Source organism: Taeniopygia guttata, chromosome 10, assembly GCF_048771995.1.
Source record: "Taeniopygia guttata chromosome 10, bTaeGut7.mat, whole genome shotgun sequence".
In the NCBI taxonomy this organism is placed as follows: Eukaryota; Metazoa; Chordata; class Aves; order Passeriformes; family Estrildidae; genus Taeniopygia; species Taeniopygia guttata.
The window spans coordinates 10419538-10442309 of record NC_133035.1 but is presented as its reverse complement, the minus strand read 5'-3'; the positions used below and the strand labels follow the sequence as shown (position 1 = coordinate 10442309).

Here is a 22772-nt window from a genome sequence, read left to right as displayed (position 1 = left end):
TACAGATAAAAATCAAACACAACGCATCCATGCATTTTCCTAGAATAAACTACATTCATTCTCAGTTTTTGGTTTCTAGTATTTACATGCCTTCATTTAAGCTATTAATGCTGCTCTGTGGCCCACCTGTCTCATGTAAAACACACTGTCAGCTCTCCTGTGGAAGTCCTAGAAATAACCATGCTAAGAAGAAAAATAGTTGCCTGAATTCTGCAAAGTTTCCGAAATACTGCTCTTGGGAAACTGAATATGAATTGTCAGACACATTGAAACTTTTTGTTCTTGTTTGAGTCATTTAATGCCTGTGAAAATTATGAGTATTGGTTTATCTCTGTTCGAATGGTTATTAGAATTCTGTGGGGAGAAAGGGCTGATTTCGCCTACAATGTCACACATTTACTAGACATAGCATGTTTGCTCCTTTTCAAACTTCTATAAGTTTCACTGAAACACATGAACTGTTTGCTCCCATCAATAAAAATCCTCTAACAAATGACCCAAACGTCTCTGCCCCGGGGTCCTTTCCCGCTGTCCGGGCTGAGGGCGAGGTACCAGGTGGGGCTGTTACAAACGGAACCAACTGTCAGAACTGCTTCCTGCCCGCGACTCTGGGGAGGTTTAACTTGTTTAAAGAGAAGGAGCTCTGGAAGCAGAGCGGGTTCCCGAGCACCCCAGCGAAGGCTGCCTGGGGAAGGGGCTGGGCAGGAGCCCCTCAGCGCCATCCTGGCTGCCGTGAGGCGCAGCTCCCGGGCGCGTGACGTCACGCCGCGGCCGCGCGTTGCCAGGCGACCGCCACGTCCCGCTGCGAGATGGCGCCGCTGCCCGTCCGCGGAGACCCCGCCCCCCCACAAAACTCACACCGCCATTGGTAGCCTGCTCGGCCAATCAGCTTGCCAGGCGCGTTCCCGCGACCATGCGCGCCTGCTTTCAAACAATCGGCGGGGGCGGGCCCGCCCTCCCGCGCGGTTGGGCGGTTCTGGCCGCCGGTTGGTGCTCGAGGCTGTCAGTCAGCGCGGCTCGGGGCGGTTCTGGCCGCCGGTTGGTGGCCGGGGCTGTCAGTCAGCGCGGCGGGCGCGGGCCGGCAGTGATGCGGAAGAGCGGCGGGCCGGGTCCGGCGGTGGCTGTGGAGGGCGGGTGGCCGCGGCGGCTCAGGTGGGTTCCGCTGCTCGGGCCGTGTTTTGCCGCCGTCTGCGGCCCCGGGGGCCCCGCGGGAGTGCACTGCATAACGGCAGCATCGCCCCCGCCGGCCCGCGCCGCCGTCTGAGGGCTGAGGGGCGGCGACCGAGCTCGCCCCGCGCCCCTGGAGCTGCCCCGGCCCGCCCAGGTCCGGTCTCCGGGCCGGTCCCGGTGGCTCTGCACTCCCGACCGGCTCCTTCGCTGCCGGGGCTGGTGAGGGCCCTACGGAAAGGGGCCAGTGGTCGTGTTCCGCTGGTGCGGCGTGGGGGAAGCGGGAGCCTCCTGTGAGAGGGGGTACGGGGTGCACGGAGACGGGCTGCGTTGTGAGGCCTCCTGCCAGCTCGGCTGGAGAGTTTCCGTGAACAGCAGTGGGCAAGAAGGTCCTTTAAAACGTGACTTTTAATTTGGAAATAATGGTCTTGAAATGTTACATTATACCAAGTGAAGGCTTCAGTATGTGCTACACCTGTGTGCCCAATCAAGTGTCCCTTCAACAAGGATTAATTTATCTTGTAACCAAATGTGGACCAGCACTTATACACAGTAGCTTTGTGTGAGCAACTGCTCAGTGTACACAGGCCCTTGGGAGTCAAGGGTCTCTTCTTAAGCAGGGAAATCTGGAACTTATGTGATGCTTTTTAGATTTCTGTGATACTTTTCCTATTTTTCCTTTTGGGGCTGTTATCCAAATGCACAAGGAACAGCATACTTTCAGTTGTTAATACAAAATGTAGTTATTCTCTAGAGGACTACAGAGCAAGATGCAAAAGTGGGCATAACTATCATCATGTGTCACATAATCTGTATACTGTCGAGTACTAGAACTTGCAGAAAATAATGTCTGGTTGTAAATGAACTTCAGAAATTATGTCAGCCTGTGACATAATAAAACCTAAATACTTGTTTCAAATACTAAATTCTTGGAAGTGAGTAGGCTTGGATATAGGAGAAACTAATAAGTAATGTGCAATGGCTGTTTCAAGAATTATATTTTCATATTAAGTAATTCAGGTGATGAGGGTGGTGCTTTTTGATTCCTCATGTATTTTACTCACGTGTGATGTTTTCCTGTCCTGTGGTAGGTTTTGCTGGATACGGAAAATCAATATTAGAAAACAATGTCCCTTGACTTTGATAGTGGAGCTCTACAAACTCAGCATGAAGATGAAGACTATGACCAAGAAGATTATGCAAGAGAACAAGAGGTGAAAAAGAATTGAGTAACTTAAATAGAAGGCTTGTTAATTTAGCTTCTTCCTATCTTTGAAGCGCATAAAAAGAAAGTAAAAGGTTTATATAGTCTGGTAGGAGCAAAAGAGGGTACAGACTGTGCCACTCTTAGAAAGCATAAGAAGTGAAGTTGGGGTGTGTTTTACTTGTGGTGTTTTTCTCTGTTTGTGTCCAGTTGCTTGGTCCAGAGCAGAGCACTAATCATTGCAGTGATGACTTCTTGAACATAGGGATACTGACTGGCAAGTTCTTATCTGGATTTCCACCCAGACTTCTCAGAAAGAGCATGTTTTGAATGTCCATTACCTCTCTAGTCTGAAGTTTAGAGAGGAGAAATCCTGGCATCATCAGTTTGCAGATGATTCTTTGAATTAGTCTGTCTTGGGACATGTGTACAAGATGGCATCTCCCTTCCCTCTTTCTGGTGCAGCTCTTTTCTTAACAAGAGTTTGGCAGAAAAATGCTTTGGTTGGCACTCTAGTCTAGTAAGCATTCTGTGGTAAAAATCTCTTCGTGAATTCCAGTGTTGTGAATTTTTCCTTGGAGGAAGAAAATGAGGATTTTTTGCAAGTAGCCTACTTTGCCAATGTTTTTGGGCACAACTTGTATTAATTTTCCTGAAGAGCATATAATGAATGTTGTTTGTTCTATTTCAGTTGCAACAATTGTTGACAGACCTTCCCCATGATATGCTGGAGGACAGTGGAGACCAACTCTCCAGTTACTCAGACTGTAGCATTCAGGAGACCGAGGAGCAGTAAGGCATTTGGCACCATCTTTTTATTATTTGTGTTGTGCTTTCAAGAATAAAGCAAAGTCTGAGTTGATGAGGTGTGTAAAAATAATCCAAGTAAAAGGGGAGCTGTAGTGCAATTTGCAATAAATGAGATGTGCCTTAATTTAAGAAAAGAAGGTTTGTTTTTTCCCTGAAGTTATTAGTACATAGTTAAGCTGCTTGTGTCTCTCTAGGTCACATGAGCCTGGGAAGCTTGATGGAATGTGGAAGGATCATCCATTGATCAGTGATCCTCCAAATGTAAGCTTGTATGAGCAGGGATGTAGTTACTGCTTGTTCATAATAACATGGCAAATATTGCTTAAAGTAATTAGAGAATGTGTTATTGTTAAAATTAATTAGAAATGAGTTTTGGTATTCATTTGAAGTATATTCTAACCATAGAAAAAGGAGGGTGGGATGAAATCTGAGTTTTGAGAGAGCAATTCTAAACCTCATATCCATTCATAGGGCTATGAACAAGGACAAAATCTGTACCCTCAACAATTCTTGTGTGACCAGCAAACTGATCATGTTGAAAAACATGGGAAGAATTGGAATGGCCTACATAATGATGAAGAGAAGAAACATTTATATGATGTTAAAGAAGATTACAGTGGCCAGGATGGCCAAGATGATCCAGATGATGTGTATCTTGGTAGAGATGGGTTTAACTCTCCAAGCTGCTACCAAGAGAACAATGTGTATCATCTTCCTGAAAACTTCAGGCCTTATACAAACGGCCATAAACCAGAATTTAACGATCAGCAAAATAAAATATTAAATTTTTCAGATGATCCAAAGGAACATCTTAAGGTATTTTAGAAGTTGACACATTTTTTCTATCTCTTGGAAAATTTCACAGGACTTTAGCTATTGGTAGTAATAATTTTAAATACTTTCAGTCTCTTATAGTCAGTTCAAACAGAGATGGGAGGCTTCAGTAGCCTATTTAAAAAACCAAGACATTAATAACTGAATTTTCATATGTTCATGTTATGATTTTTGTTCTTTCTCCTGTTGTCTTGGTAGAATTCCATGAGGTAGAATGAATGTGATTCACTTAAGTGTGTGCTTACTCTATTTAACACTTCACTACTTTTCTAAGGTGGAAGCTTGCATGAAGAACTCTATCATGCCTAAATGATGTGCTGGATTGAAGCCTGAAAATGAAGAGCTACTAGAACTCTTCTTAATGTCAACCTGTATAATGAAAAATATTTCACTGAGCAAAGCTACAGTTGTAGTTTTAATGTATTTCCTCTTATGTATATATTGTCACAACAGCAATTTGTTGCATCTGATGTTGTCAGTGGCCAATCACCAGAATCTTACAAAGTGACTTATAAACCATACCAAAATGGCATTCATCAAAATATTCCAGGAATCCAAGAGGGAAACAGAAGAAATGAAGTGTTTGAAGGTTTGCAACATGAATTCTTGGGCAATGATGAAAGTAAGTGTTTGGTGCTTAGACTCAAAATAAACTTGTGTAAATGTTTACTGGAAATCAGTGATAGAAACATGTTGATTTCAGTAGTTTTTCAGTAAGAGGACAACTAAAAATATGCTGAGTATAGAACCTTTTATATCTAGAAATGATCTCTTTTTGCTCAGGGTATATGAGTTTTGGGCATTAAAAATGTAGTTTTGATTGATGAAACGGAAAAATTTTTTCGGATGGCTTGATGTCAAACCTTGTTGACACTTTGCCTCCTTCCATAATACTGAAAAATAATGACTCAGAGTACACATCCTAAGGTCCAGTGAGTGATGCCACATTGGGCTTTTCTGTTAGGTACACTTCAAATGACAGAACTGCTTTGTTAGACATGTTGTAAACATGTAGTGGCTACAAGTCTGAGTTCACAGCATGTGAACTTTTATCTGGGCTTGCTGGTAGGCTGGGGTTGTAGTTTGCACATTCTTTCAGCCATTGCTGCCAGAGCAATTTGTGTGACACAAATCAAATGTGGATTAAAAAAAGATTTTGTGCACCAGCAGTGAACTTGGCACTACAAAAAAAATATTTTGGAGCAGGAATTACAGCGATGACTTTCTTGGGATCTATGCTGACTTGTCTGCATGTTTGAAATTTGGCAGATTCTTCAGAAAATATGCAGATTCTTCAACTTCAAGTTCTAAATAAAGCAAGGGAAAGACAACTGGAAGAACTTAATGAAAAACTAGAAAAGAGTGCACAGCAGATTAGGTATTTGAATCATCAGCTTTCAATGGTCAAAGGTAAAATGTTTTGTGCTAATTCTTAGATTTTATTCATATCTAACAACTTCTGAATTCTGAGATTGATTTAGAAAGTGTCTTGGAAGGTATTTATCATACTTATAAACTTGATTTGGGACTATATGTGCCTAAACCTCTTCCCCCAAACACTGTTCTAAGTAAAAATCTCTGGACTGGTGCCTGACTGCATAACTGCCTTAAATTTTACTGTATTTTCAAGACCACTGTTGTTTTCCAGAGTCCCCATGTGTCAGGCACCACAAATGTACAGAAAAGTGAGAAGTCTGCCAAAGTAGTGTTTTCAAAGTTGGGGGTGGGGGGTGGTTGGGAGGGAAACATTGACACCAAAACACCCAAACCCCAATAGGAAAAGTGGACATCTGTGGAATTTTTTTTTTTTTTTGTGGTTTCTGGTTTAACAGGCCGTTTCACAGACTGTATGTAGAGAAAATCTCTTTCAAAAATTAAAAAATCTAATTGTCGTAGTTTCCTTTTTCTTATAGGAACAGGCAAAAAATGTACTAAACTTAGAGAATTAAGACTATAGGTTTTTTGGAATGCAAAGGAGAGAGAAAAGTTCAATTGTCAACCATTTGGCTGTGTCTTGGCTGTTCCTCCAGAGGACTCTCCCTTTAAACGGTGTAAGGGAGAATGTGAGGTCCTCCTGCTGCCAGGATGGTGCTTGTACCTTCAGGATCCTACTGGAAACAGTGTGTTGGAGTGCTCCCTGCTGCCAGGAGAAGACAGTGGTTCCTGGATGGAGACTGAATGTTTTTGTTCAGTCTTCTGTTGTTATCTGCAGTACAAGGCAGAGTGAATGGTTCTGTAGAGCAGGTACTGTTGCATGAAGCTCTTGGGTGGCTGGCCAAGGTTCTCACACAATTATGTCTCTTTCTTCAGATGAAAAGGATGGTTTGGCTCTTAGTCTTCATGAATCTCAGAAACTCTATCAGAATGGAAAGGAACGGGAAATGCATCTTGAAGGCCAAATCAAGGCCCTTGAAACTCAAATTCAGACTCTTAAAACCAATGAGGAGCAGGTACTGTAAATATTTTTAGACTGTTTATTGTGGAAGACTTCTACAGTTAAATGTGTGGTGCATTTGCATTAAACAGAAGTGCTAGTCTTTTGAAATGCTGGTCATGACCATTTCAAAAGCTAATTACATGATGGATGGATAGGGTTCATTGGTTGAAAATACTGTGTATGAAAACACAGGCATTGTCTGAGGACTTGTGGCAACTCTTGCACAAAACAAAATGAACTTATGTACAGAATATCAGAGCAACAGTGAACTGTAACTAGGAACTACTGTAATGCTGTTCCTACAGATACTGAAGCAATCCAAAGTGGCAGAGGTGGCCATGGAAAGCATGCAAAAGCAGCTGTTAGAACTTCAGAGATCAGATGCCCTCCAGCGAGCCAGAGAACAACATGAGGCCATTGTTTCTGCACTCAAGCAGAAGTATGAGCAGCAAGTATTGTCATTAGAGCAGAAACTTGACACTACACAATCTGCACTCCGAGAGCAGGTGAGAAAGTGTTTTAGAATGCTAAGTACTGTACTGGAGACACTTTAGAGTTCCCCATGTTTCCCAGACTGCATTTCTTGACTACAATTCTAATAACTCCTTCTGGAAGCTGCTAAGAAAATGCAAAGTCTCAGCCTTACGAAGCCTATGTGGTATGTTTACATAACCATCTGCAGGCAGTTGCAAGTTCAAATTGTGAGTTTTTACACAGCAGATGCAGAGGAGGGGAGAAATTTATTGTCTTAGTTGCTCTTCTGAGCTTTCCTTCTGTGCACAATCTTTTTTTGAAAGAGTTCTGCAAATAACTCTGGGAAAGGAAAGGACTAATTAAGATATAATGTGATATTCTCCCAAGGAAAAAAAAAAAACAAAAAAAAAAACAAGAAAAACTTTATATTGAACAGTCTGCTGCTAAGATTTGGTCTCAAAATGCTGAAAGACTAACCACTCAACAGAGACTTTATTTTAGAAGTATGGATTTAAAAGAAGAGGAGGGGTAAAAGGCTGTCTTTAAGATGAAGTTTGATATAGATTGTGTTACATGGTTGTAGAGCTTACTGAAATTATTCTACTTGACATGTCATCAGAATCCATTCCACTATTAGAAATATTCAATCAATGTGTTCCAGGAGGTCTTAATAAATTTTCCTCTTATTTCACATAAAGAAAATAAAATTAAATTTCTCTAATTCTTGTCTCAACATATAGAAATAGATGGGTTGTATACTTGGAAAAGTAACTGGTATTTGGTTCTAAACCAAATGCACTGCTAAATTTTTGTCTGTTAGTACCACAACAAAGCTTGTACAAGTTTTGTCTCTACTGCAAAATATATGGTAGCATTTTTGAGATATTCAAAGAGGGAGATCTGTTTTTTTAGAGACGATAGAAAAGTCAGAAGGTGTAAATACAAAGCACTGTGCCTCCCTGGTCTGTGTAGGTAACTAAGTAATGCCATATAGATGTCTGCTTTGTATATCCTGTGAAAAAGAAACTACAGTTCCTCTTTTACCTGCAAGTATTGGCACTTGCTGGCTTGTCTTAAGCTCATTTAAAATAAACTGACTGGCTTGACATCATGTGTAGGCTTGATTTTTTTTTTTTTTTCTGCAATAGAATAAGTGTATGTGATTAATTACAGGAGATAAACTGATGTGCTGAAAAGTAACTGCTCTAGGAAATATGAGATTATTCTCATCCATGTTTGTTTACATATGAGTAGAATTACTGCCTCCCAGTGAAAACAGAACTTTGATTCTCTAAGAGGTCAGTTGCCAGCCGAGGATAGTGTTTGATCTGTGGTTGATTTAACTGTCCTCTACCCCCTTAGGTACCAGATTGATTATTTTTATTCTTTATCTTGTATATATTGAATTTGTCTGTATCTGAAACAGTTCTAGATTGTTAAATGTTTGTAAAACGAGTAAAAATACTCTCTTCCTAGAAAGAGCTTTGCAAAAATCTAGGAGAGCATGTTAAGCAACTTGAAAAATTGCTGGAAGAAACCAAATGTGAAAAAACTGAAATAATAAATCGACTTACAAGAAGCCTAGAAGAAAGCCAAAAGCAATGTGCAAATTTACTGCAAACAGGTCAGCCTTTTACTCATGCTATTACCTTTCCTTGCAGAAATATCTTCATTTTTTTCTAAATATGAAATTGCATATAAATGTTTCTATGGAAGGGGAATCAACATCAAGCTAATTGTGTTCTAGACTGTTTCCTGTGCAGTGGGTTTGTCAAACTTAACTTGAAGTCTAGACTAAGATGTAAAAACAAAATAGAAATGAAAGCAAACACCATATCCAAACCCCAAAGAACAGTGATTAAAGTGTTTTCATAGGTATTTTGTGCTGCATGTGTGTAAACTTTGTTTCATACTAAACAACAGGTTTTGGATGCAAATGACTTAATTTTGTGTTAAGGTGCTTGACTTGAATTGCCATTCTAAATTCCAGTCCTAGTGAGAAGAATTGTTTTGGGAGCTGGAAGCTGATTCTTGGAAACCTGTATCATAGAAATAGATTGTGAAATGTTTTGCAGTTTGTGTGTTTGTCTTTTGCCTACCTTCACACATTGAAGTCTTTGGATAGTAATGTATTTTAGTAGCTGTTAGCAAGCTCAAGGAAATAGAAACAGTAATGTCTATTGCCAGACTCAACCTTGCTATTTTTAACAGAGATCTTTCTTGAGATTGCATAGACTTTCTTGCATATTTATGACTTGCTCTTTTTCTCCCTTTTCTTTCCTACAACAGGCTCAATGCAGGAGACAAATCAGTTACGGTTTCAATTGCAGCAAGCTCAGTCTGCACAGATTATAAGCAACAACATGAACAAGGCTTTGCAGGTTAATTTTTTTGAATATTTAATGTTTGAATAAAATGTTTCCATTTGATGTGGGGGGAGAGGCATTATAACTAAGAAGTTGTTGGTTGAAACACTTTAAATTTTTTAGGGAAACAAGCACATAATCTTTGACTACTTCCTTTCCCAGTGTTGCATATTGGACTTCCTCCCTCCCCAACTAATTAAAACACAGTTGAGCAATTGTATTGGCACAAATCTGATATGCTTCTGTCCAACCTGCTTTTGGAAAAAAAAGAATGTAAATTCTGTGTGCTGGGAGTCTCATAACTAAATGAGGAGATACCATGCTCTGAAATTTATCTTTTGTCATCAAAAAGGAATGCTAGAAAGTCCTCTGTAAAGCATGAGTAGAAGTCTGTGTTTGCAGTTGAGTTCATATATTTGATTTAAATCTATTATCTTGGAAACTATGAATCCTACTAAACACTAGAGTAATAGCTGTTTCTCCAGGTATGTACTTTTCTGTTGTCATCCATTTTGCTATACAAGGACAGCAGGAATGCAAAAGAGCAAAAGAAATAATACTTCATAGATGGACTACGAGAACAATAGGGAATATTTCTTGTATATTTTAACAAATTTGTAGTTTTAATATATGCTTTGCTAGAGGTATCAGAAATGAAAAATGAAAGTATAAGTAAGTTAATGCTAGACAATTCAACTAAATGCAGCTAAATATAACTATATTTGGAAGGAAGAGCTCCATGTGTTTATTTTCCTTGGAAGAGTTATGATGGGTCTGATGTGTTGGCTTGGAGTCTCTCTGGTCAGTGTAATTTTTTTTTGTCTCTTTCTTTTAGGAAGAATTAATGGAACTGAAAGAAGAAATAGCTTTGTATGAATCTGCTGCCAAGCTTGGAGTATTTTTGAATGATGCAGGTGGAGAGCGACATATGAGCCTGGGTGATTCCTATGTAGAGCTGGGAATTAAAAAACTCACAGGGAAGAAGCCAAGATTCTTGGCAAGGTATTGAGTGATTCTTGTAGAAAGAAAAAGTTAAAATCCTCAAAAAATTATGCAACTTGTATAAAAAGAGGGTTCTACTGGATCAACACATAGGTTTTTGATAGATATTTGAAATACTGCTTTTTGCCAGGTAATCTGAGAAACAGGACAACCATACTAATGCCGTAAATTGGTTGGCTAATTGCTACTTAATAAGGCTTTAGATTCTAAAGAGACTACATTGCTGTTCCTTTAATTGTTGAATTATATTAATGGATACTTTTCTTCCTCAAAGACTCAACACTGTTGCTTAAAGTTAAAGGTGTCTTTTACATCAACCAGCTGAGTTGACTCAAAATTCTTCACATTGTGTGAGAATAAATCTTTTGAGGAAACAGCTGGATTAACAAGTTCTCTGTAAATGAATTGCAACTTGATGGCAAAGCTTTGATATTCATGTCCTCTTACGCTTTTTACTATTACATCTTAGACACCCTGGTATTTCTGGTAGCATTAGTTACTCTTTGCCTTTCAGCTAAATGTGTTTTGTCTTTAAAATACTGAACTGGTTATGTCTTTCCTGATAGTGCAATACAGAACAGGGACATGGATAAAGAACTCTCTAAAGATGAAATCATTGTAGAATTAAAAGCTGAGCTGGAACGTTTATTGAGCAGTAATAAAATGAAGAGAAACCAGATTACTCAACTACAAAATAGTCTTAAAGATTGCCAGAAGACACTAGAGGAATGCAAGCATTTGAAAGCAGAAAAAGCATCAAAAAATTCAGAGGTTTGTTCTTTTACGCTTCTTTAAAAGTCAAGTATTCCTGGTTTTTGGTGAACAAAATCAAAGTCTCTTATGAAAATAGGTCAAAAATTTATGCATAGCTGAGTTTTCATAGCAACTCTGTGTTTTCATCTTTGGTGAAAAAGAAAACAACTGAATAGTAGAACATAGGTACTATATGCATTATTGAGTGCTAAAATTATGACTTTTATGCTTGAGAATGCCTAGTGTCTGCCCTACTTATGTTAGAAGTAAATTTCATTGGGAAAAGATGGTTTGCTTTTAGCCAAAAGGACCTTGTAATTTCTGCAAGAGGGCTGATAGTACCATAAGATTATACAATCAGAACATTTAACAGATTGCCTTCAGGGGGCCTTCACAATGTAATTTGATCAATAAGGAATCTCCTTAATATTGCATCTCTCTTCACCCCATTATTGCTTTCCCTCTATAGATTGATCAGACTTGCAGCATCTGTAGATGGAGACCTGGATGTGGGATAAGAATACAATGTATGTGGGAAGTGTGCTCTCTGTTGGATGGCTGTTGTCATTCAGCTTGCAAACACAAACACACACATGAGTGTGTGCTTCTCCAAAGCTTCATCATACTAAGTTTTAAGTATTCATCTAGAATAGCAGCGATACTGTGATCTTGCAGTGCAGTAATTTCCTGTGTTTTGTGTTTTTTTGAATGCAATTTTTATTTGACAACTCTTAACTTTTTAAATCATTAACTGCTAAATCATTTATATCTTGAAAGATATTGTGCTAATTTTATTAATTTTTAGCCTGTTGCAAATGTGAAGGATGCTTCTGATAATCTAAAGGAAGAAGTTCTGAGGCTCAAAAAGGCTAATGAAGCTTTGCTAAAGGAAGTTGAGGTAAGACAGAGATGCTCCTTACTACTACTGAAAAAAAAAAAAAAATCACAAAAAACCCCACCCCATACTTAAAAACCTGTGCTTAGAAAAGGTTCTTGCAACCCCCTATTGACCCTTGTTTGTCCAGGCCCACACTTCAACTATTGCAGAACTGAAGGAAAATGAGGAAAAACTGAAAAGCTTAAATCAAGATCTCTGTTGTCAGATGAGAAAGATGGTTCAGGATTTTGATCATGATAAGCAAGAGGCCATTGACAGGTAAGTCTGTTAACTTAGTTTAGGTTAGTTTATGGATTTGCATCCTACACACACAGCCTTGTTCCAGCTATCAGATACAAGAGGAGATCCATGTTAGGAAAGTATATTCTTACAAAAAACCTGAACCTAGTTAATTTAAATCAGGTGGTTATTTTTCCTTTCTTGGAATTGTAGGTGTGAAAGAACTTATCAGCAACATAATGAGGACACCAAAGCACATTTTGAGAAGGAGCTGATGGAGAGGTTTGCTGTGGAAAAGCAGCTGCTTCTTCAAACTTCTGAAGAGAAAATCTCGCGGTTAAAGTAAGACTTGGCATTATTTCCATATTTACTGAAACTTTCATGTTTGCTGTCTGACTTTCACTGCTAGTTACACTTATTTTAAAGCTGGTTTGCTGTCCTCTGAGGCCAATTAATAATAAGTAATCTGTCCTTTGAAGGGATAACATAGAGGAGCTGAACAAAGAGATTACTGTAGTGAAGGAATGTTACATTGGAGTTTGTCGGGAGAAGGACACCTTGGAAAATACTTTAAGACAGAAATTTCAACAAGAGCAGCAGCTGAAGGAAGAGAAGGTACAAATGGAAATGCCTATAAAACATATAGTTTCCCACTATTTTCAAGATGTAATATTAATAAGTGTAATTTTGTAAATGTTTGCAGAACCTGCTTGGAAAAGATGCAGCTGTATCAGAAAGTTCATACACATGACTTACTGGTTTTTAAATTAAGCTGGTGTTGTGTTCTGAACTTTGAAATACTGTACAAGTAACTCTTTCCAATAGCTGTTTGTTTTCATGTAGTGAACTTCCATAATTCTGACCTCTGAGGATGCTTAGTCAGCAGTATGAGCTTTTACATTCATAAGATAATTTCAAAAAACCCTGAAAGATGATACAAGTTTACTTCTCCCTATATAAAACTGATCTAAAAAACAGTGGTTTTTTAAGTAGTAATGAATTCAGACTGATTTGATTATAAACTTTGCTTTTCTGAAAATATCAGTGTTCAATGACTGAAGTAGATCAACTGTTTGGGTAAGCAAGTACAGTAAAGAGGTGCAGCTCAAAGTATGAGTGGAGTAAAGATGCTTGATACAAAAACTTACTTAACAGCAATAGTCTATAATAACCTCTGATATAATATCTTAAAACACCTCTTTTGGGAGTTAAATCTCTTGTCTAAGTGTCATTAGTAATATCAGTGCACAGCCTCTAGAGAGTTAATAACGTGTCTCATGATTTCTCATAGTTTTGTACCAGAGCAGTTGTGCCTTGGAGAATATTTCATTTATTTATTTTTGGTCTAGCTCAAGAAACAGCTACTAGAGGAAAAAGAAGTCTCCCTTAAACTTCTGAGGACTGAGCTTGAAGAGGAACACATCAGGTCAATGACAGCAGCAAAGAAGCAGTGGCTGGAAGAAAAACACCAGCAGGTTCAAGAGGAAGTTGCATTAGCCAAAGTTCACTGGGAAAAGGAGGAAAAAGAGGTGTGAAACTTAGATCAGGAAATTTCATTTTTTTGTTGTTTTTGTTTTGCTGTCTATTTTCAGAAACAGAACTTTAGATTTATGTGCTATTATTCTGCCATTGGGAGTGTCTGTTAAGGATTTGTCATTTCAAAAGCCTCTGAAGGAATCATTAGGCATTACATGTTTCATATTTTTAAAGAGACTCAAAACCTAGATCTTGCAAAGTAACAAACAGAATACCCTGGATGTCACAGCTGGTAATATGCTGGAGCTTTTCCCCCTGGTGCTTGAGTGAAGGTTATGCTTTCTGTTGTTTCACTCAGGTATCATGTAGAAATCCTTTGTGTATCCTGTCTCATAGGAGAAAGTTCTGATAAGTCACCAGACTCTCTCCTCTCTGTGCATGGTTTTGTTCTTCTGTTAAGGAGGATCATTGGTGTAAACAGTGTTTAATTTGCTAAACACCAGTGAAATCTGTTTATTTAGACACTGGGGAGATTTTCTTAAAAAATATTTTTTTCCTTAGAATAAAGAACAAGTCTTTGCCAATTTAGAAAAAGAATGGCAAAGTAGGCTGGAGGAAGTGAGAAGAACTGTAGTTGAATGTAATGACTGCAGCTGCCAAACTGACCAAGTTGTGGATGAAGTTTCAACTAAAGACTTAGAAGGGACTGTTGAAGACCAGAGGCTGCAGATCCAGAAGGCTCTAAAAGAAAATACAGCCTCTGAAGAGGCCTTAAAAGAATTTGAATTAGAACTGGAAAATAAATACTGTAAAAATCTTGCCAGCCAGGTAACATATAATTGTTCTGTCTGCCTGGAGTCTCTGAAACTGCTGTGTCCACTTAAATCATCCAAAAAAAAAAAACTTCCTCTTAAGTTTAATATTGATATTTGCTGTATTAGAAATGGAATTCTTAAAAATGTTCTGAAAAAACTGTAGCATGTGGTTTGTTTTCCACACTGTTAAACAAGTTTTGCAGGAGTTTTGAACAGAACTGAGCAGCACTGACTTAGATTTTATACCATTTTGTTAAAAATAAATTTAGTATTTTTTATTTTGGCATAATTTCTGCATCAAGAAATGCATGAAGTGCTGCTGGTCTGATTGTTTTAATTTCTAAACATAGCCATCCAAACTGAAGTCTGTTCTTGCACTGTTACATGAAAGTAATCATAAAAATGTATTCAGTGTACCTACCTACCTACTGAAGCAAGTTTTTTATCTGTTTAAAGGTAGATGCAGCTTTAGCCCAAGCTCAGGCCAAGTGGCTACAAGAGTACAGACTAAATCTAAAGATAGAACAAGAAAAATGGGAAAAAGAACACCAAAAGACTACAGCAAAGCAGGTAGCCCAAAATACTACTATAATTGTGTTGATAAACAAAGTCTTCCAAATCCCATATATTACTGAGGAATTAATGTAGACAGAGGCACAGGGAGTCACTAAGGAAAGATGTTTGTTGTGTACTCTGCTCCACACCCATTTTTTTCCCTATATATGTTTAATTTTTATTAAATAAATTGAAAAGATCTCCAATAGATTTTTAATGACTCAGAGTTGCATTTTGTGTATCTGTGAGTGTGTGTATATATTTCTAATGACTGTTGTTAATTTGCCAGTTAGCCCTGGTTCTCTCAGCTGCTGAGGAGAAATGGAAGAAAGAATATGAAAGTACAGAGACATCTGGACTAAGAGTTAAAGAACTTGAAGAAAAGATAATTTCTCTGAGGAGGGAATTGGAGCTAAAGAAAGAGGAAATCCCTGCAGCTGTCAAAGCAGAACTCGCAAAAGCCCGGGTGCAGTGGAACAAAGAAAAGCAAGAAGAAATTCTGCAGATACAAGAGCAAAATGAGAGAGACTACCAATCATTCTTGGATGATCATCGAAACAGAATTAAAGAAGTCCTTGCAACAGCAAAGGAGGACCTTGCAAAGCAGAAGAATGATCTCTCCATTCAGAAAGAAGCAGAAATCAAGATATTACTAGACCAAAAGCAGCGAGAATGGAAGGCTCAGGAAGCCAAGAGACTGCAGGATGAAGTGAATCAGTATGAGGAGAAGACTCTGGTTGAGCTGGAGTATTTGTTGAGTGAAATTCATGAAGAACTGGTCAAGTGCACCCAGAGTAAACATTCTTGGAAGGACAAGTGTTTTGACTCTCATGTTCAATTAACCAGTCAAGGCAAAGACAAACTGAAGGCTTGTTTACAAAAGGCCTATAGAACCACAGTCTGCACAATTCTGGAAAAGAAAGAGCGAGAATGGAAAGAGGTAATATTTCTGTAAATTATAACTGCCAATCAGAAAAGGGATTTGAGAAGTCAGACCTGTTCTCAGTCAGGTTTTCTCCCATGAAATATCCACATAATTGCGAGAAATAGAAAATTCAACATTTGTGTTCATTGATAAGTATACTCAAAAGCTAAAAGGAGCCTAAATCTACTATTAACAAGTGAAAAGGGAAAGGATGTAGCTATGACATCTTCAATCCTTAAAGAAGAGAAAGTCAGGCTTGAAAGTCAGGAATGTCATTTATGCAAAGACTTGTAAATTAAGGAGATTAATCAACCTGCTTAAGGTTGGGAGCCTGTTGAAGGCTCCCTCTTCAATGGGCTGTCATGACAGAGCCCATCTCAGATTTTTGCATAGCTGCAAAATCCAGTTTGCAGTGGTGATTGGACAGTGATTATGGATCATGTTGTGCTTTTTTCCCGCTCCTCTTCATACAAATAAAGATGAAAACAGTAAATCCTTTTTGCAAATTGCCTGCAATAGGTCAGTTTGTCAGTCAGTTCTGTCTTGGGAATAAGAGTCTTGCCTATTTTATTGTGCCTCTAGGGAATCTTTTTCAGTGTGCTTGCCCAGATGAGGAAAGATGTCTTACCCTCTTCTAGAGGAGTTTGGGGCTAAGTCAGATTTTGTCCCAAAGCCCTTGTTTCTGTTATTTTAGCAGATTCCTGTCTTTGCAGTGCTTATGCTTGTAATAAGTTTTTGTTGTGGGAAATGGCACCGGAAATGCCATTGCAACCCAGCAGTTTCTAGCTGGAGAATTATCTGAGAATAGGACAAAGAAAATGTCTGGTTTTTCAAGAGACGATGGGGTGTTACCATTTCTTTAATGTCAATATATTTCTGTTCAGCAAGTGGGCCTGAAAGGTTTTCATGTCACAAATCATATCCACGATGATAAAGAGAATAATTTTTTCCTATGCCTTATGCACCTTCTGCACTGGAAATGAAATGTCTCTTAGTAAACTGTTTAATATGCCTTTGACTCTCAAAACACTGGTTGGCTTGAATTATCTTATCTAGTGAAGTCTTTTTAATTTTCTAGTAATGTCTTTTCTCTTTAAAAAGTGAGTCCTCTTCAGCTGTTCAAAGACAGGGTATAGTTCTGCAATGTTAAGGGCTACTGACACTTCCAAATAATACTCAAGATATTCAGGCACTGCTGTTGCAATGATTTATTATAAGTAAAACTTCTATGTCATAGAATAGATGTTTTCTTCACCATTTGACTTGTAATCTGTGGTTCTACTGCACGTTTAAAGTACCTGTATTAAAATTACTAAAGCTGCTTGGTGACCAGGGTTGGTTGTGGTGTGGAACACTTTTTCTGCTGTGTTGTGTTTTCAGGAAGTGTTTTTCAATTGCAGAAATATGAAGAGCTAGTGAGTAATGCAAATAAAGACTCATACCCTTGCCCACAACATGGTGCAGGAAACTCTGGCAATGTGGCAAGACCCCCTGTGTGCAATGCTGGACACCAAGCAGAAGCACAAAGGAGACTGGGAAGACAGACACCCTTGCAGGAAGCTGGAACAGACAAAGGTATTTGGTTTGATCTTAATCTAGCAGATTGCAAGTCATCAAATTAAACTTGTTAGTAGCGTCTTTAATATTCAATATCCTTTTGATGATCCCAGTGTAAAGTTAGCTAATTAATAAATATTTGGGTAATAGAGGAAGATACAATTCTTCTGACTGTAAGGTAATATTGCATAACCTAAGTTAAAGTCACAAACTGCAACAAATGGTACTGGTCTCCAGTTTACTGGTTTAATGCTAGGCTTTGAGGTTTCATTTTATCAAATGCTAGTAGCTTCCTGCTTTTTAAATCCATTCTTCAGGAAGAAAGAAATAGCTGTCTCATCTGCTAGAGGTGTGTGAATTCTTTGGGGGTTGTTAGCAGCAAAACCTTTGGAGTAGGTAACAGTTCACATGCAAGGCAGTGTTGGCCATGGTATGCAGGGTATGGTCTAAACTATGTTTTGTAAATGGGTAATACTAGATTGGAGCTTCAAAGATTGAATTATACTGCTTGCTCCTGGCATTACACAAGACAAGGAATTGTGCATTCATGTAAAAGATACTTGTGTCAAGAACTTGCTTTGGCATGGTAGTCTTCTCTGGTTCTTTTGGTCAAGAATATACTTGAAAAAAGTGTGAATCTCTGGGTGTTTTTTCTCTCTTTTTTTGTGTTTCCCCTTCTTCCCTTTCCTCCCACTCCCTGTGCCTACTTTGGCATTGTAGCTCTTCCCAAGGCTGTCACGTGTACTATGGCAAAACTGGAGACAGTGAGAAAAACTTCCTGGGAGGGACAGATGTCCCTGGGGCATTCTGTTTAGTTTGTGTTCTTATGCAACTGAAAAACATAAAGCAACAAAACCCAAGCGTTTTTGGCTCTGTGCCTGTAATGTGGCTTGAATTCCTTCAACACCAACATAATGAGTATGATACACAGAACAATACCAGCACTGCAGAGCTGCTGTCTCTAGAGCGCCCTGGCCTGGCTGTGGGGAGCAGCCAGCACTGGCCTGGATGGAGCCCAGTCTTTGTGTATCCCTTAACCAGGCTCAGACATGTGTGAGGCTTTCCAGCTGGCTGTTGTTATTAAAAAAAAAAAAAAACCCAAAACCAAAAAAAACCTAAAAAAATTTTAAAAGCATTTAACCTGCAAGTCTTTTTGCTGAGTGAGGAACTCAGATCATCACTGATGGAAGTGCATTGAGGTTGTGAGAGCTGTATGAGTTGCTAGATGCTGCTGCACCTTCTGGAACAGGGTACCAGCCTCTTATGATTAGTTTAATTGGGCTAAAATAGTACATGCTTCCAGTGAGAAGAGGACTAAGCAGAACACTGAAAATAGGTTGGGCTTGATTCTTTTTTTGGTCCTGTGTTGATGTATAACTTTTAGCAATTACTGTTGCAAGTCAGAAATGTACAAAAAGGAGCCTTGGGTCTCAGGAAGATGTATGCTGCAAACGCTGCTGCCAAAAAAGAGAGGCTGTGTGCCAGGACTTGAAAAGAGAGCTGGAGACGGCCCACAAACATCTTCAGCTTGCTGTTAAGGAATATGGAGCTAAGTCAGAGCAAATCCAAGGTTATGATTGTTAGTCACCTAAAGACAACTTTGATTCTCTCATCTGCAGGATCTTTTAATTTTCGGTGGATACTGAGGTTTTGGTTATTAACCTCAAAATGAACAAAAAAAAACCATCACCACAATAAACGGACAAAACCTACCAAGTTTTTTCTTCTATCTTTATATCTTGAAGGGACAGTTACTAACCCACAAATTAGTAATTCTTTTTCAATGTTTGTCAAAACCACCTTTGTTATTTTTTTTATCCTGTCTTTTCTCTCCAAGTACTCTTGATATATCTCAGTTTAGTGTTAGTAATGGCATATGAAGGCTTTAAGCTTATTTAATTACTGTATGAGAGGATTTCTATATTCAGACTTCACTAAAGTGTGTTGGGATCGGTTCCTATCTGCTTGTTACTGCAACAGCTGTACTGCCACTAATTATGTTTTGTGGCATTGAGGTCTTGTACCACAGGTAGCAGTTATTACATAAGCATCTCTTGAACTTGAATTTAGAGAAATGCAGTGAATTATGGTTCATCCTTTTTTTTTTAATAGAAAATGAGATGGTTCCAGGAACTCTAATTGCACAAAACTCTGAGATGAAGACTAAACTGAAAGACCAGGGATCACCACCAAGGTATTTAAAAAACTAAACAAGATGATTTCTTATTTTGGGAAGATATAAGTTGCTTTTTTTGTGCAGTGTGATGTGTATGCATTTCAGGTCACTGTCAAGGGAAGGCATCTCAAAACCTTGTGCATCCTCTGACTCTGTGAAAGGTCTGGAAGAAATGCGTGCTCACTACATCAAAGCTTTGAGCAAGATTAAGTGTAAGTACTAAAGTCTTAGTTAATGATTTAATGGAGGAAAATAAGTTACTTTGTTGCTTCTTCCTTCAGCCAGCTTGGACAGGAACCTGACAACCAAATCACATGAGAAGTAAATTTTTCCATCTTACTAAAGTGACTGTGAGAAATGGAATTGTCACCCTAAATTCAGGATGTAATTGTGATGGGCAAAGCCTTGTTTTACCATCCTTGCTTTGTTGTACTGTAGTATGTCTTTTAAAGTGGTAAAGTGAATTTTGAGAACTGATCTTGTTTCTCCGAAAAAAAAAAATCTACTTAGACTGCAGCTTGTTCTGAGAGAAAATCTGCTTTTCTCTTGTGCTCTATCCTGCCTTCTGGCCTAGTCAGCAACCTTCTGGCTGAGGAGAAAGGATTAAATGTAGCACCAAGTCTTACCTGAGTGCAGCAGGTCCCCAGATTTCTGCATGGCCGTTGAAAATCTTCTAGACCTGTATTTTACCAGCCAACATTCTTCCCAAATCCCTGTGCCTGCTTAAGATGCAGAATCAGACAACTGAATTCCTTTCTGATGCTTCATATTGACCTACTGTGGTTTGCCCTGGCATTCATCCAGTAGGCAACAACTGGCACAAGGATTTGGTGGAATGTTGGCTGGTAAATCCATGTCCTTGCTGACTTGTTCCAGGTCTGCTAGACAATCCCAGTTTGTGGTGTTGGCTTTTTCCCCACTCTGAGGGAAAACTGGTACTAATGAAGTGTGTTTGTAGGTGATATGCTTTGTTATATCCGTGAAAGTAAGGAACGAGCTGCTGAAATGATTAAAGTGGAGGTTTTAAGAGAGCGCCAAGAGACAGCACGGAAAATGCGCAAATACTACTTGACATGCCTTCAACAGCTGCTCACTGATAATGGCAAACATGAAGGGTAAGTTCAAGTATGTTTGGAAATGACTGCTGGCTGTGCAAGAGATGTGTAGATCTTAGTCTGGTGTTTGTCCACCTTGGAGCAAACAGTGCCTGGTCTGAAATCTTGCCAGCGTGTGTGTGTTGGTGCCAGGTCACTGCTGAACTGCCTGACACACTTTCCTTTCAGTATTCTCTGACTATCAGTAACATTGCCTTGAAGTAAAATGTAGAGTTGGATTGCTCTTAAACTTGTTTTTTGTTTTGGTTTTTTTTTTCCCCCATGTTCTGCAATTCTTGACAGAGCTGAAAAGAAAATAATGGATGCTGCCAGTAAACTTGCCACAATGGCTAAAGGACTGGAAACCCCTCTGCGGCACATTCCCCAGCGCAAGTCTGCCTGCCCAGGTGTGCTGGATTCTGTGGTCCTTCTCTTCTTGAGCATACTGATTTAATGCATGTAGTAATGAGCGTGCTTTTCTTCCAGTGTAACATTATCTTTGATTATCTCTTTCCCTCCTCTCCTAGCTCTGCGCTTAAGTTCTGATCCTGGAGCTGAGTGCTCCAAAAGAGACTGTGTGCTTCGGACTAGGTCACACCACATGGAAAGCAAATGTAGTGAAAGCAGTACTGAAAAAGCCACTGATAAAGTTGTCCAGAAGCGTGTTCCACGTGACTTGAGACAGCAGTTTGGTGCAGCGCAGACCAAAACTCAACATGTGCTTTGTGAAACATTGACTTCAGGTATTCCAAACAGGAATAGTTCTCAAAATCTGGATGGTGCATCTAGAGGTGTTCTACCAGAATGTTACCCAAATGAAGATGGAAGAAGAGAAAAATATGGCCCTGTTGCAAATATAGACAAAAGACTTTTGTGTGCTGCGAGTAATGGCGATGCTCCTCCCTCTCCTGGTCATGGAGCACTACAAAATATGCAAGTGCCCAGGGTTACAAATGGCCACAGCAGCTCTGGGCCAACTCATCATATGCTTAAGAGCAAGAATGGAAGAACAGGCTTGAAAGAGGATAAATGTATCCAATCATGTGGAAAATGGAAAACCAAGTCTAAGAGAAGTCAGGAATTTGATTTTAAAGACACTCCAGAAAGAGATGAAGGAAGCAGTAGTGAATGGAGTTCTGGGAATGGAAGCTTGCATCTGGATTGTGGTGAAATGCCTCTCTTGTATCCTCAACAAAAAGCCAATACTATTGTTCAAGCACAGACTGTGTACTGTGAAGAGTTTCCTCACATCATGTCATTTTCTCCTGCAGATGAAAATGTTACTTCTCGAAGAGACATTTCTTGTGGCAATGGCAAGAATCTCAGTACAAAAAGCAGCACAAAAGTTTACAGTAGAGACCAGCAGATAACAAACCCAGAGCACACTTCATTCCTCAACTCTTGACAAATCAAATTCAACTGTCCCTCAACTCAAAGCAACATCAGATTCAAATGTAGGAAAATGCTGCAACAAATGCTTGGAGAAGAATGGTGTGAGATTCCCCAGTCTCAGCAAGATAATGTTTTTTAATTAGCCCACTCTCTAACTTGAACCAATACCTGCAGTCCTCGTTTGAAGGAAAAAATTGACTTGATGTTTAAATACAGTGTGATGATTGAGGAAAATCTTTTCTACTGTGTCCATTTTGTGACCAATGTTACACGAACAAATTTTACTAAGTTACTTGAAATATTACTGCAGACTTTTCTTTACCCTTGTAATAACACTTTCGTAAATGTTTGTAGTGCGCTAGATACACTGGATACAAATTTATTAAATAGAATCTTTTTTTATATTCAATTTAGTGTGCAGTGTTTATCTAAAACCAAGCTACTGTAACTTCTGCTCATTTAAAAAATGGTTATCAAAATTCCTTCAGAGCGTAATGAGAGATGTTTGAAGTTAGTATCTTAATTGACTTTTCCGTTTTGAAGAACCTCCTGTAACCCTCTGTTTGTGTTTCCACAACAAAAGCAAATATGCTTGCATTTTTTCATTAAATTATCATC

General features: G+C 39.0%; 1 protein-coding gene across 8 annotated transcripts; it reads left to right on the top strand.

Moving 5' to 3' along the window:
• The first annotated feature begins 1023 nt into the window (after positions 1-1023).
• On the top strand, positions 1024-22563 carry CEP152 (centrosomal protein 152). 8 transcript variants are annotated; one of them, XM_030281770.4, is made up of 27 exons: positions 1024-1152; positions 2259-2381; positions 3063-3163; positions 3376-3442; positions 3653-3997; positions 4469-4637; positions 5285-5425; positions 6326-6465; positions 6758-6958; positions 8403-8550; positions 9216-9307; positions 10128-10294; positions 10861-11065; positions 11853-11945; positions 12073-12203; positions 12378-12506; positions 12644-12779; positions 13514-13693; positions 14202-14468; positions 14912-15025; positions 15300-15950; positions 17336-17510; positions 19605-19686; positions 19774-19880; positions 20627-20783; positions 21066-21169; positions 21290-22563. In XM_030281770.4, exons 2-27 carry the CDS (start codon positions 2295-2297, stop codon positions 22165-22167), a joined length of 5067 nt encoding a protein of 1688 aa, XP_030137630.3. In that variant the 5' UTR covers positions 1024-1152; positions 2259-2294; the 3' UTR covers positions 22168-22563. The 8 variants fall into 8 exon arrangements, with proteins under 8 accessions (XP_030137630.3, XP_030137633.3, XP_030137632.3 ...); XM_041718299.2 differs by lacking the exon at positions 1024-1152 and adding an exon at positions 1384-1568; XM_030281773.4 differs by lacking the exon at positions 3653-3997.
• The last annotated feature ends 209 nt before the right edge of the window (positions 22564-22772 follow it).